A 15507-nucleotide genomic window follows, 5' to 3' on the forward strand; every position below is an offset into this window, starting at 1 on the left:
GGCGTACACGCTAAAAACACGCTAATAAAACATGACGCTAGCAAGGGCCAGCCTGAGAGTAACAAAGTATATCAATTAAAAAATCTCATACAATGAATCCATCATATAAACAAACACGGTACAGACTGAACACACACTGCGCTCAAACACCTATTATAGAGGTCATGTGTGGCTCAGTGGGTAGAGCACGGCACCTGCAACGCCTGGGTTGTGGGTTGGATTCCCACGGGGAATAAGAGCATCTGCTTAATGACAGAAATGTACGTGATAAAAGCTGCAGCTAAATGCAGGTTACCTGGTGGTACAGGAAGATCAGCCAGGTTGACTGGTCGTCCAGCCTTATGAGACTTGATGGCATCCTGGTATTGCTGTTACACACACACACACACACACACACACACACACACACACACTAGTACGATATATCCGAGCAGGTATACATTACAGTGTGTGTGTGAGACGTTTCTGCTGTCAAAAGCATGGAACTTTTGGAGTTCTTTCTCATTCTTTGTGTGTGTGTGTGTGTGTGTGTGTGCATGCGTGAACCACCAGTCATTTCTTTGATGTGTGTGTGAACCACCAGTCATTTCTTTGATGTGTGTGTGAACCACCAGTCATGTCTTTGATGTGTGTGTGAACCACCAGTCATGTCTTTGATGTGTGTGTGAACCACCAGTCATGTCTTTGATGTGTGTGTACCTTGACGATGCGCTGGTGCATGCGTGCCTTGCGGTCGTCTCCTTTGCTCCTGGCCCCCTCTGCTGCAGCTTTGTATCTGTCCATCCTCTGTTGTAACGCTTCCCCTACACTGCCTGGGACTGGGAGGGCTGTCACACACACACACACACACACACACACACACACGTCTCCACTGAGCGACCTGGCACAAAATGGCTGCCGCGCATCAACCAGATGGGTGCTACACATTGGTGATGGAGGAGGTGATTTGGAAAGGCCCTTTATACATCCAATCCATCATTATTATTATTATTAATAATATTATGTGTTTTACCGGAGTCGGCCACCGGGGGAGCTGCAGGGGGAGCAGCAGGGGAGGGAGACTGGGAAGGAGGAGGAGCTGAACGCTCTACCACTGCATCTCCTGAGGGGAGAGAGAGAGAGAGAGGGATGAGAAGAAAGAGGAGTTAGGCCGTATGGGGGGGTTGAGATCAGATGTTTAGGGGTCAGGGCGGAATGTACAAAGCGTCTCAGAGTAGGAGTCCTGATCTAGGATCAGGTTCCCCATGTCATCTTTTTCATTGTGATCTAAAAAGGGAAAACTGATCCCAGATCAGCAGCACTCTCTCGGAGACTGAGACACTATGAATACAGACCCTGGTCTGCTAGTCTCTAGCAGGTCTTTAGGGATGAGAGACACTATGAATACAGACCATGGTCTTCTAGTCTCTAGCAGGTCTTTAGGGATGAGAGACACTATGAATACAGACCCTGGTCTACTAGTCTCTAGCAGGTCTTTAGGGATGAGAGACACTATGAATACAGACCCTGGTCTTCTAGTCTCTAGCAGGTCTTTAGGGATGAGAGACACTATGAATACAGACCCTGGTCTTCTAGTCTCTAGCAGGTCTTTAGGGATGAGAGACACTATGAATACAGACCCTGGTCTTCTAGTCTCTAGCAGGTCTTTAGGGATGAGAGACACTATGAATACAGACCCTGGTCTTCTAGTCTCTAGCAGGTCTTTAGGGATGAGAGACACTATGAATACAGACCCTGGTCTTCTAGTCTCTAGCAGGTCTTTAGGGATGAGAGACACTATGAATACAGACCCTGGTCTACTAGTCTCTAGCAGGTCTTTAGGGATGAGAGACACTATGAATACAGACCCTGGTCTACTAGTCTCTAGCAGGTCTTTAGGGATGAGAGACACTATGAATACAGACCCTGGTCTACTAGTCTCTAGCAGGTCTTTAGGGATGAGAGACACTATGAATACAGACCCTGGTCTACTAGTCTCTAGCAGGTCTTTAGGGATGAGAGACACTATGAATACAGACCCTGGTCTTCTAGTCTCTAGCAGGTCTTTAGGGATGAGAGACACTATGAATACAGACCCTGGTCTACTAGTCTCTAGCAGGTCTTTAGGGATGAGACTGACACTATGAATACAGACCCTGGTCTTCTAGTCTCTAGCAGGTCTTTAGGGATGAGACTGACACTATGAATACAGACCCTGGTGTTCTAGTCTCTAGCAGGTCTTTAGGGATGAGAGACACTATGAATACAGACCCTGGTCTTCTAGTCTCTAGCAGGTCTTTAGGGATGAGAGACACTATGAATACAGACCCTGGTCTTCTAGTCTCTAGCAGGTCTTTAGGGATGAGAGACACTATGAATACAGACCCTGGTCTTCTAGTCTCTAGCAGGTCTTTAGGGATGAGAAGACACTATGAATACAGACCCTGGTCTTCTAGTCTCTAGCAGGTCTTTAGGGATGAGAGACACTATGAATACAGACCCTGGTCTTCTAGTCTCTAGCAGGTCTTTAGGGATGAGAGACACTATGAATACAGACCCTGGTCTACTAGTCTCTAGCAGGTCTTTAGGGATGAGAGACACTATGAATACAGACCCTGGTCTACTAGTCTCTAGCAGGTCTTTAGGGATGAGAGACACTATGAATACAGACCCTGGTCTTCTAGTCTCTAGCAGGTCTTTAGGGATGAGAGACACTATGAATACAGACCCTGGTCTACTAGTCTCTAGCAGGTCTTTAGGGATGAGACTGACACTATGAATACAGACCCTGGTCTTCTAGTCTCTAGCAGGTCTTTAGGGATGAGAGACACTATGAATACAGACCCTGGTCTTCTAGTCTCTAGCAGGTCTTTAGGGATGAGAGACACTATGAATACAGACCCTGGTCTTCTAGTCTCTAGCAGGTCTTTAGGGATGAGAGACACTATGAATACAGACCCTGGTCTTCTAGTCTCTAGCAGGTCTTTAGGGATGAGAGACACTATGAATACAGACCCTGGTCTTCTAGTCTCTAGCAGGTCTTTAGGGATGAGAGACACTATGAATACAGACCCTGGTCTTCTAGTCTCTAGCAGGTCTTTAGGGATGAGAGACACTATGAATACAGACCCTGGTCTTCTAGTCTCTAGCAGGTCTTTAGGGATGAGAGACACTATGAATACAGACCCTGGTCTTCTAGTCTCTAGCAGGTCTTTAGGGATGAGAGACACTATGAATACAGACCCTGGTCTTCTAGTCTCTAGCAGGTCTTTAGGGATGAGAGACACTATGAATACAGACCCTGGTCTTCTAGTCTCTAGCAGGTCTTTAGGGATGAGAGACACTATGAATACAGACCCTGGTCTTCTAGTCTCTAGCAGGTCTTTAGGGATGAGAGACACTATGAATACAGACCCTGGTCTTCTAGTCTCTAGCAGGTCTTTAGGGATGAGAGACACTATGAATACAGACCCTGGTCTACTAGTCTCTAGCAGGTCTTTAGGGATGAGAGACACTATGAATACAGACCCTGGTCTTCTAGTCTCTAGCAGGTCTTTAGGGATGAGAGACACTATGAATACAGACCCTGGTCTTCTAGTCTCTAGCAGGTCTTTAGGGATGAGAGACACTATGAATACAGACCCTGGTCTACTAGTCTCTAGCAGGTCTTTAGGGATGAGAGACACTATGAATACAGACCCTGGTCTTCTAGTCTCTAGCAGGTCTTTAGGGATGAGAGACACTATGAATACAGACCCTGGTCTTCTAGTCTCTAGCAGGTCTTTAGGGATGAGAGACACTATGAATACAGACCCTGGTCTTCTAGTCTCTAGCAGGTCTTTAGGGATGAGAGACACTATGAATACAGACCCTGGTCTTCTAGTCTCTAGCAGGTCTTTAGGGATGAGACCCTGGTCTTCTAGTCTCTAGCAGGTCTTTAGGGATGAGAGACACTATGAATACAGACCCTGGTCTTCTAGTCTCTAGCAGGTCTTTAGGGATGAGAGACACTATGAATACAGACCCTGGTCTTCTAGTCTCTAGCAGGTCTTTAGGGATGAGAGACACTATGAATACAGACCCTGGTCTTCTAGTCTCTAGCAGGTCTTTAGGGATGAGAGACACTATGAATACAGACCCTGGTCTTCTAGTCTCTAGCAGGTCTTTAGGGATGAGAGACACTATGAATACAGACCCTGGTCTTCTAGTCTCTAGCAGGTCTTTAGGGATGAGAGACACTATGAATACAGACCCTGGTCTTCTAGTCTCTAGCAGGTCTTTAGGGATGAGACTGAGACACTATGAATACAGACCCTGGTCTTCTAGTCTCTAGCAGGTCTTTAGGGATGAGAGACACTATGAATACAGACCCTGGTCTTCTAGTCTCTAGCAGGTCATTAGGGATGAGAGACACTATGAATACAGACCCTGGTCTTCTAGTCTCTAGCAGGTCTTTAGGGATGAGACTGAGACACTATGAATACAGACCCTGGTCTTCTAGTCTCTAGCAGGTCTTTAGGGATGAGACTGAGACACTATGAATACAGACCCTGGTCTTCTAGTCTCTAGCAGGTCTTTAGGGATGAGAGACACTATGAATACAGACCCTGGTCTTCTAGTCTCTAGCAGGTCTTTAGGGATGAGAGACACTATGAATACAGACCCTGGTCTTCTAGTCTCTAGCAGGTCTTTAGGGATGAGAGACACTATGAATACAGACCCTGGTCTTCTAGTCTCTAGCAGGTCTTTAGGGATGAGAGAGACTATGAATACAGACCCTGGTCTTCTAGTCTCTAGCAGGTCTTTAGGGATGAGAGACACTATGAATACAGACCCTGGTCTTCTAGTCTCTAGCAGGTCTTTAGGGATGAGAGACACTATGAATACAGACCCTGGTCTTCTAGTCTCTAGCAGGTCTTTAGGGATGAGAGACACTATGAATACAGACCCTGGTCTTCTAGTCTCTAGCAGGTCTTTAGGGATGAGAGACACTATGAATACAGACCCTGGTCTACTAGTCTCTAGCAGGTCTTTAGGGATGAGAGACACTATGAATACAGACCCTGGTCTTCTAGTCTCTAGCAGGTCTTTAGGGATGAGAACTTACAGACCCTGGTCTTCTAGTCTCTAGCAGGTCTTTAGGGATGAGAGACACTATGAATACAGACCCTGGTCTTCTAGTCTCTAGCAGGTCTTTAGGGATGAGAGACACTATGAATACAGACCCTGGTCTTCTAGTCTCTAGCAGGTCTTTAGGGATGAGAGACACTATGAATACAGACCCTGGTCTTCTAGTCTCTAGCAGGTCTTTAGGGATGAGAGACACTATGAATACAGACCCTGGTCTTCTAGTCTCTAGCAGGTCTTTAGGGATGAGAGACACTATGAATACAGACCCTGGTCTTCTAGTCTCTAGCAGGTCTTTAGGGATGAGAGACACTATGAATACAGACCCTGGTCTTCTAGTCTCTAGCAGGTCTTTAGGGATGAGAGACACTATGAATACAGACCCTGGTCTTCTAGTCTCTAGCAGGTCTTTAGGGATGAGAAGACACTATGAATACAGACCCTGGTCTTCTAGTCTCTAGCAGGTCTTTAGGGATGAGAGACACTATGAATACAGACCCTGGTCTACTAGTCTCTAGCAGGTCTTTAGGGATGAGAGACACTATGAATACAGACCCTGGTCTTCTAGTCTCTAGCAGGTCTTTAGGGATGAGAGACACTATGAATACAGACCCTGGTCTTCTAGTCTCTAGCAGGTCTTTAGGGATGAGAGAGACTATGAATACAGACCCTGGTCTTCTAGTCTCTAGCAGGTCTTTAGGGATGAGAGACACTATGAATACAGACCCTGGTCTTCTAGTCTCTAGCAGGTCTTTAGGGATGAGAGACACTATGAATACAGACCCTGGTCTTCTAGTCTCTAGCAGGTCTTTAGGGATGAGACTGAGACACTATGAATACAGACCCTGGTCTACTAGTCTCTAGCAGGTCTTTAGGGATGAGAGACACTATGAATACAGACCCTGGTCTTCTAGTCTCTAGCAGGTCTTTAGGGATGAGAGACACTATGAATACAGACCCTGGTCTTCTAGTCTCTAGCAGGTCTTTAGGGATGAGAGACACTATGAATACAGACCCTGGTCTTCTAGTCTCTAGCAGGTCTTTAGGGATGAGAGACACTATGAATACAGACCCTGGTCTTCTAGTCTCTAGCAGGTCTTTAGGGATGAGAGACACTATGAATACAGACCCTGGTCTTCTAGTCTCTAGCAGGTCTTTAGGGATGAGAGACACTATGAATACAGACCCTGGTCTTCTAGTCTCTAGCAGGTCTTTAGGGATGAGAGACACTATGAATACAGACCCTGGTCTTCTAGTCTCTAGCAGGTCTTTAGGGATGAGAGACACTATGAATACAGACCCTGGTCTTCTAGTCTCTAGCAGGTCTTTAGGGATGAGAGACACTATGAATACAGACCCTGGTCTTCTAGTCTCTAGCAGGTCTTTAGGGATGAGAGACACTATGAATACAGACCCTGGTCTTCTAGTCTCTAGCAGGTCTTTAGGGATGAGAGAGACTATGAATACAGACCCTGGTCTACTAGTCTCTAGCAGGTCTTTAGGGATGAGATTGAGACACTATGACTACAGACCCTGGTCTTCTAGTCTCTAGCAGGTCTTTAGGGATGAGAGACACTATGAATACAGACCCTGGTCTTCTAGTCTCTAGCAGGTCTTTAGGGATGAGACCCTGGTCTTCTAGTCTCTAGCAGGTCTTTAGGGATGAGAGACACTATGAATACAGACCCTGGTCTTCTAGTCTCTAGCAGGTCTTTAGGGATGAGAGACACTATGAATACAGACCCTGGTCTACTAGTCTCTAGCAGGTCTTTAGGGATGAGAGACACTATGAATACAGACCCTGGTCTTCTAGTCTCTAGCAGGTCTTTAGGGATGAGAGACACTATGAATACAGACCCTGGTCTACTAGTCTCTAGCAGGTCTTTAGGGATGAGAGACACTATGAATACAGACCCTGGTCTTCTAGTCTCTAGCAGGTCTTTAGGGATGAGAGACACTATGAATACAGACCCTGGTCTACTAGTCTCTAGCAGGTCTTTAGGGATGAGAGACACTATGAATACAGACCCTGGTCTTCTAGTCTCTAGCAGGTCTTTAGGGATGAGAGACACTATGAATACAGACCCTGGTCTTCTAGTCTCTAGCAGGTCTTTAGGGATGAGAGACACTATGAATACAGACCCTGGTCTTCTAGTCTCTAGCAGGTCTTTAGGGATGAGAGACACTATGAATACAGACCCTGGTCTTCTAGTCTCTAGCAGGTCTTTAGGGATGAGAGACACTATGAATACAGACCCTGGTCTTCTAGTCTCTAGCAGGTCTTTAGGGATGAGAGACACTATGAATACAGACCCTGGTCTTCTAGTCTCTAGCAGGTCTTTAGGGATGAGAGACACTATGAATACAGACCCTGGTCTTCTAGTCTCTAGCAGGTCTTTAGGGATGAGAGACACTATGAATACAGACCCTGGTCTTCTAGTCTCTAGCAGGTCTTTAGGGATGAGAGACACTATGAATACAGACCCTGGTCTTCTAGTCTCTAGCAGGTGTTTAGGGATGAGAGAGACTATGAATACAGACCCTGGTCTTCTAGTCTCTAGCAGGTCTTTAGGGATGAGAGAGACTATGAATACAGACCCTGGTGTTCTAGTCTCTAGCAGGTCTTTAGGGATGAGAGACACTATGAATACAGACCCTGGTCTTCTAGTCTCTAGCAGGTCTTTAGGGATGAGACCCTGGTCTTCTAGTCTCTAGCAGGTCTTTAGGGATGAGAGACACTATGAATACAGACCCTGGTCTTCTAGTCTCTAGCAGGTCTTTAGGGATGAGAGACACTATGAATACAGACCCTGGTCTTCTAGTCTCTAGCAGGTCTTTAGGGATGAGAGACACTATGAATACAGACCCTGGTCTTCTAGTCTCTAGCAGGTCTTTAGGGATGAGAGACACTATGAATACAGACCCTGGTCTTCTAGTCTCTAGCAGGTCTTTAGGGATGAGAGACACTATGAATACAGACCCTGGTCTTCTAGTCTCTAGCAGGTCTTTAGGGATGAGACCCTGGTCTTCTAGTCTCTAGCAGGTCTTTAGGGATGAGAGACACTATGAATACAGACCCTGGTCTTCTAGTCTCTAGCAGGTCTTTAGGGATGAGAGACACTATGAATACAGACCCTGGTCTACTAGTCTCTAGCAGGTCTTTAGGGATGAGAGACACTATGAATACAGACCCTGGTCTTCTAGTCTCTAGCAGGTCTTTAGGGATGAGAGACACTATGAATACAGACCCTGGTCTTCTAGTCTCTAGCAGGTCTTTAGGGATGAGAGACACTATGAATACAGACCCTGGTCTACTAGTCTCTAGCAGGTCTTTAGGGATGAGACCCTGGTCTTCTAGTCTCTAGCAGGTCTTTAGGGATGAGTTCCAAAGGCACCCGATAGGCCCTGGTCAAAAGTAGTGCACTATATAGGGAGTCGGGTAACATTGAGACTCATATCTCCCTCACTAGCTTTAAGCACCAGCTGTCATAGCAGCTCACAGATCACTGCACATAGCCAATCTATCTGTAAATAGCCCATCCAACTACCTCATCACTATTTGTTACTTATTTTACTCCTTTGCAACCCAGTATCGCTACTTGCACACTCATCTTCTGCACATCTATCACCCCAGTGTTTAATTTGCCATACTGTAATAATTTCACCACTATGGCCTATTTATTGCTTCACCCCCCTTATCCTACCTCATTTGCACACACTGTGTATAGACTTTCTCTATTGTATTATTGATTGTATGTTTGTCTATTCCGTGTGTAACTCTGTGTTGTTTGTGTCGCACTACTTCGCTTTATCTTGGCCCGGTCGCAGTTGTAAATGAGAACTTGTTCTCAACTGGCCTACCTGGTTAAATAAAGGTGAAATATATTTTATTATTGATTTAGGACTCAGGTGTAGTAAGCCAAGCGCACCTGGAGGGGGAGGTAGAGAGCTGAGGTCCACTGGTTCTCCTCTGTCCAACGCCTCTACTACTGGGTCTAGTTTCTGTACAAGGAGAGGAGAGGAGGTGAAGAGGTGGTGAGGGAGAGGAGAGGGAGAGGAGGGTGGGTAAATAAAGGGGGAGGAGGTGAAGGGGTGGTGGAGAGGGAGAGGGAGAGGAGGGTGGGTAAATAAAGGGAGAGGAGGTGAAGGGGTGGTGGAGAGGGAGAGGAGAGGGAGAGGAGGGTGGGTAAATAAAGGGAGAGGAGGTGAAGGGGTGGTGGAGAGGGAGAGGAGAGGGAGAGGAGGGTGGGTAAATAAAGGGAGAGGAGGTGAAGGGGTGGTGGAGAGGGAGAGGAGAGGGAGAGGAGGGTGGGTAAATAAAGGGAGAGGAGGTGAAGGGGTGGTGGAGAGGGAGAGGAGAGGGAGAGGAGGGTGGGTAAATAAAGGGGGAGGAGGTGAAGGGGTGGTGGAGAGGGAGAGGAGAGGGAGAGGAGGGTGGGTAAATAAAGGGGGAGGAGGTGAAGGGGTGGTGGAGAGGGAGAGGAGAGGGAGAGGAGGGTGGGTAAATAAAGGGAGAGGAGGTGAAGAGGTGGTGAGGGAGAGGAGAGGGAGAGGAGGGTGGGTAAATAAAGGGAGAGGAGGTGAAGGGGTGGTGGAGAGGGAGAGGAGAGGGAGAGGAGGGTGGGTAAATAAAGGGAGAGGAGGTGAAGAGGTGGTGAGGGAGAGGAGAGGGAGAGGAGGGTGGGTAAATAAAGGGGGAGGAGGTGAAGGGGTGGTGGAGAGGGAGAGGAGAGGGAGAGGAGGGTGGGTAAATAAAGGGAGAGGAGGTGAAGGGGTGGTGGAGAGGGAGAGGAGAGGGAGAGGAGGGTGGGTAAATAAAGGGAGAGGAGGTGAAGAGGTGGTGAGGGAGAGGAGAGGGAGAGGAGGGTGGGTAAATAAAGGGAGAGGAGGTGAAGGGGTGGTGGAGAGGGAGAGGAGAGGGAGAGGAGGGTGGGTGGGTAAATAAAGGGAGAGGAGGTGAAGGGGTGGTGGAGAGGGAGAGGAGAGGGAGAGGAGGGTGGGTAAATAAAGGGAGAGGAGGTGAAGGGGGTGGTGGAGAGGGAGAGGAGAGGGAGAGGAGGGTGGGTAAATAAAGGGAGAGGAGGTGAAGGGGTGGTGGAGAGGGAGAGGAGAGGGAGAGGAGGGTGGGTAAATAAAGGGAGAGGAGGTGAAGGGGTGGTGGAGAGGGAGAGGGAGAGGAGGGTGGGTAAATAAAGGGAGAGGAGGTGAAGGGGTGGTGGAGAGGGAGAGGGAGAGGAGGGTGGGTAAATAAAGGGAGAGGAGGTGAAGGGGTGGTGGAGAGGGAGAGGAGAGGGAGAGGAGGTGGGTAAATAAAGGGAGAGGAGGTGAAGGGGTGGTGGAGAGGGAGAGGAGAGGGAGAGGAGGGTGGGTAAATAAAGGGAGAGGAGGTGAAGGGGTGGTGGAGAGGGAGAGGAGAGGGAGAGGAGGGGGGGTAAATAAAGGGAGAGGAGGTGAAGGGGTGGTGGAGAGGGAGAGGAGAGGGAGAGGAGGGTGGGTAAATAAAGGGAGAGGAGGTGAAGGGGTGGTGGAGAGGGAGAGGAGGGTGGGTAAATAAAGGGAGAGGAGGTGAAGGGGTGGTGGAGAGGGAGAGGAGAGGGAGAGGAGGGTGGGTAAATAAAGGGAGAGGAGGTGAAGGGGTGGTGAAGAGGGAGAAGAGATAAAGAGGTGGTGAAGAGGGAGAGGTGGTGAAGAGGGAGAGGTGGTGAAGAGGGAGAGGTGGTGAAGAGGGAGAGGAGAGGGAGAGGAGGTGAAGAGGGAGAGGAGGTGAAGAGGTGTAGTCAGGTGGGTGTGTTCCTGTACATTGCTGACATGCCAGATCTCACAATGGCTGGATAGGTCACAGGAGGTTGGTGGCACCTTAATAGGGGAGGACAGGGCTCGTGGTAATGGCTGGAGCGGAACTAGTGGAATGGAATCAAACCCATCAGACACATGGTTTATAGGTGTTCGATGCCGTTCCATGAGGTCCGTTCCGGTCATTATTATGAGCCGTCCTCCCCTCACCAGCCTCCACTGGGATAGGTGTTGAACATATCAGCTAACCACATCATGTGATACAGCAACTTGATGTCAGAGTGAGCAGTCGATGACGTGGCACGCAGCTATTGGTTGATGCAATGCAAAAGCTGGCATCTAGTCAGACAGGAACACCACCTTGTTACCTTTACAACACTACATTCCTAAAGACAATAATGGACTTTTTACTCCATACATTTTCCCTGACTCCTAAAAGCACTTGTTCCACTTTGAATGCTTAGCAGGACAGGAAAATGGTCCAATTCACACACTTATCAAGAGAACATCTCATCCCTACGGCCTCTGATCTGGCAGACTCACTAAACACACATGCTTTGTTCTCTGATCTGGCGGACTCACTAAACACACATGCTTTGTTCTCTGATCTGGCAGACTCACTAAACACACATGCTTTGTTCTCTGATCTGGCGGACTCACTAAACACACATGCTTTGTTCTCTGATCTGGCGGACTCACTAAACACACATGCATCTTTTGTAAATGATGTCAGAGTGTGCCCCTGGCTACCTGTACATTTAAAAAATATGACTTTTTTTGCTAAATATAATGAATTTGAACTGATTTATACGTTTACTTTTGACAGTACTCAAGTAGTATTTTGCCGAGTGACTTGAGATATTTTCAATTAAGGTATCTTTACTTTTACTCAAGTATGACATTTGGGTACTTTTTCCACCACTGCCATTACTGTACATCAACTCCACCTGGAAAGGTGTGCATGTCCTTCTCATTTAACTTTTGGAAGTTTTGCCATACAGGACTTCACTGCTGTCTTGTCTTTCTCGGCCATTTTTGACACTGTTAATGATGATGACGTAGCGGTGGAGAGTCGACATCAAAATAATTGATTCCTCGACTCCTTGCGTGGCGACTACCGGTGTCAACTTCCACTTCTGAGTGTCACAATTCGATTTCGATAGGAATCAACTCCAAAGATTCAGTATTTTTAGACAGGAGGAGAATGATTAGTTGCCGTACGCAAACACTGAAATCTTTCATAGCGAGCTAGCGAGGGACGGAGAGAGAGAGGGACGGGGCACAGTATAGGCAGGTCAGCCACCAGGCAGACAGTCAGAACCGTGCACTAGGTCTATCTATCAGTATAGGCAGGTCAGCCACCAGGCAGACAGTCAGAACCGTGCACTAGGTCTATCTATCAGTATAGGCAGGTCAGCCACAAGGCAGACAGTCAGAACCGTGCACTAGGTCTATCTATCAGTATAGGCAGGTCAGCCACCAGGCAGACAGTCAGAACCGTGCACTAGGCCTATCTATCAGTATAGGCAGGTCAGCCACAAGGCAGACAGTCATAACCGTGCACTAGGTCTATCTATCAGTATAGGCAGGTCAGCCACCAGGCAGACAGAACCGTGCACAAGGCCTATGTATCAGTATAGGCAGGTCAGCCACCAGGCAGGCAGACAGAACCGTGCACTAGGTCTATCTACCAGTATAGGCAGGTCAGCCACCAGGCAGACAGTCAGAACCGTGTACTAGGTCTATCTATCAGTATAGGCAGGTCAGCCACCAGGCAGACAGTCAGAACCGTGCACTAGGTCTATCTATCAGTATAGGCAGGTCAGCCACCAGGCAGACAGTCAGAACCGTGCACTAGGTCTATCTATCAGTATAGGCAGGTCAGCCACAAGGCAGACAGTCAGAACCGTGCACTAGGTCTATCTATCAGTATAGGCAGGTCAGCCACCAAGCAGACAGTCAGAACCGTGCACTAGGCCTATCTATCAGTATAGGCAGGTCAGCCACAAGGCAGACAGTCATAACCGTGCACTAGGTCTATCTATCAGTATAGGCAGGTCAGCCACCAGGCAGACAGAACCGTGCACAAGGCCTATGTATCAGTATAGGCAGGTCAGCCACCAGGCAGGCAGACAGAACCGTGCACTAGGTCTATCTACCAGTATAGGCAGGTCAGCCACAAGGCAGACAGTCAGAACCGTGCACTAGGCCTATGTATCAGTATAGGCAGGTCAGCCACCAGGCAGGCAGACAGAACCGTGCACTAGGTCTATCTACCAGTATAGGCAGGTCAGCCACCAGGCAGACAGTAAACACTGTCTATCATCAGTATAGGCAGGTCAGCCACCAGGCAGGCAGACAGAACCGTGCACTAGGCCTATCTATCAGTATAGGCAGGTCAGCCACCAGGCAGGCAGACAGAACCGTGCACTAGGTCTATCTACCAGTATAGACAGGTCAGCCACCAGGCAGACAGTCAGAACCGTGCACTAGGTCTATCTATCAGTATAGGCAGGTCAGCCACCAGGCAGGCAGGCAGGCAGAACCGTGCACTAGGTCTATCTATCAGTATAGGCAGGTCAGCCACCAGGCAGACAGTCAGAACCGTTCACTAGGTCTATCTATCAGTATAGGCAGGTCAGCCACAACCGTGCACTAGGTCTATCTATCAGTATAGGCAGGTCAGCCACCAGGCAGGCAGACAGAACCTTGCACTAGGTCTATCTATCAGTATAGGCAGGTCAGCCACCAGGCAGACAGTCAGAACCGTTCACTAGGTCTATCTATCAGTATAGGCAGGTCAGCCACCAGGCAGACAGAACCGTGCACTTGGCCTATCTATCAGTATAGGCAGGTCAGCCACCAGGCAGGCAGTCAGAACGTACACTAGGTCTATCTATCAGTATAGGCAGGTCAGCCACCAGGCAGACAGTCAGAACCGTGCACTAGGCCTATCTATCAGTATAGGCAGGTCAGCCACCAGGCAGGCAGTCAGAACCGTGCACTAGGCCTATCTATCAGTATAGGCAGGTCAGCCACCAGGCAGACAGACAGAATCGTACACTAGGCCTATCTATCAGTATAGGCAGGTCAGCCACAGGCAGACAGACGGCACGGTTGACTGTCTGCTGTCAGAACCGTGCACTAGGCCTATCTATCAGTATAGGCAGGTCAGCCACCAGGCAGACAGTCAGAACCGTTTACTAGGTCTATCTATCAGTATAGGCAGGTCAGCCACCAGGCAGACAGTCAGAACCGTGCACTAGGTCTATCTATCAGTATAGGCAGGTCAGCCACCAGACAGACAGTCAGAACCGTGCACTAGGTCTATCTATCAGTATAGGCAGGTCAGCCACCAGACAGACAGTCAGAACCGTGCACTAGGTCTTTCTATCAGTATAGGCAGGTCAGCCACCAGGCAGGCAGTCAGAACCGTGCACTAGGTCGATCTATCAGTATAGGCAGGTCAGCCACCAGGCAGTCAGAACCGTGCACTAGGCCTATCTACCAGTATAGGCAGGTCAGCCACCAGGCAGTCAGAACCGTGCACTAGGCCTATCTATCAGTATAGGCAGGTCAGCCACCAGGCAGACAGGCAGAACCGTGCACTAGGCCTATCTATCAGTATAGGCAGGTCAGCCACAAGGCAGACAGACCTAGTGCACGGTTCTGACTATCTGCCTTGTGAGCTGACCTGCCTATACTGATAGATAGAACCGTGCACTAGGCCTGACTATCTATCAGTATAGGCAGGTCAGCCACCAGGCAGACAGTCAAAACCGTGCACTAGGCCTATCTATCAGTATAGGCAGGTCAGCCACCAGGCAGGCAGACAGAACCGTGCACTAGGCTCTATCTATCAGTATAGGCAGGTCAGCCACCAGGCAGGCAGTCAGAACCGTGCACTAGGCCTACCTATCAGTATAGGCAGTTCAGCCACCAGGCAGTCAGAACCGTGCACTAGGTCTATCTATCAGTATAGGCAGGTCAGCCACCAGGCAGACAGAACCGTGCACTAGGCCTATCTATCAGTATAGGCAGGTCAGCCACCAGGCAGACAGTCAGAACCGTGCACTAGGCCTATCTATCAGTATAGGCAGGTCAGCCACCAGGCAGACAGGCAGAACCGTGCACTAGGCCCATCTATCAGTATAGGCAGGTCAGCCACCAGACAGACAGTCAGAACCGTGCACTAGGCCTATCTATCAGTGTAGGCAGGTCAGCCACCAGGCAGGCAGGTAGGCAGAACCCTGCACTAGGTCTATCTATCAGTATAGGCAGGTCAGCCACCAGGCAGACAGAACCGTGCACTAGGTCTATCTATCAGTATAGGCAGGTCAGCCACCAGGCAGGTAGGCAGAACCGTGCACTAGGTCTATCTATCAGTATAGGCAGGTCAGCCACAAGGCAGGCAGGCAGGCAGAACCGTGCACTAGGTCTATCTATCAGTATAGGCAGGTCAGCCACCAGGCAGGTAGGCAGAACCGTGCACTAGGTCTATCTATCAGTATAGGCAGGTCTGCCACTAGGCAGGCAGACAGAACCGTGCACTATGTCTATCTATCAGTATAGGCAGGTCAGCCACCAGGCAGGCAGGCAGAACCGTGC

At 48.8% G+C, this 15507-nt stretch overlaps 1 protein-coding gene across 1 annotated transcript in view; it reads right to left on the reverse strand.

Annotated features, from left to right (window-relative positions):
* LOC106592420 (coiled-coil and C2 domain-containing protein 1A) overlaps positions 1-15507 on the reverse strand; it is a 45703-nt gene that overhangs the window by 26094 nt on the left and 4102 nt on the right. Inside the window, exons 8-11 of the mRNA XM_045709625.1 lie at positions 9036-9108; positions 1013-1102; positions 700-827; positions 296-368 (exon numbers count right to left, since the gene is read on the reverse strand). Of these exons, the coding sequence (XP_045565581.1) occupies positions 296-368; positions 700-827; positions 1013-1102; positions 9036-9108 (364 nt within the window). The remainder of the gene's footprint in view (positions 1-295; positions 369-699; positions 828-1012; positions 1103-9035; positions 9109-15507) is intronic.

This window comes from Salmo salar, chromosome ssa02, assembly GCF_905237065.1.
Source record: "Salmo salar chromosome ssa02, Ssal_v3.1, whole genome shotgun sequence".
Lineage (NCBI taxonomy): Eukaryota > Metazoa > Chordata > Actinopteri > Salmoniformes > Salmonidae > Salmo > Salmo salar.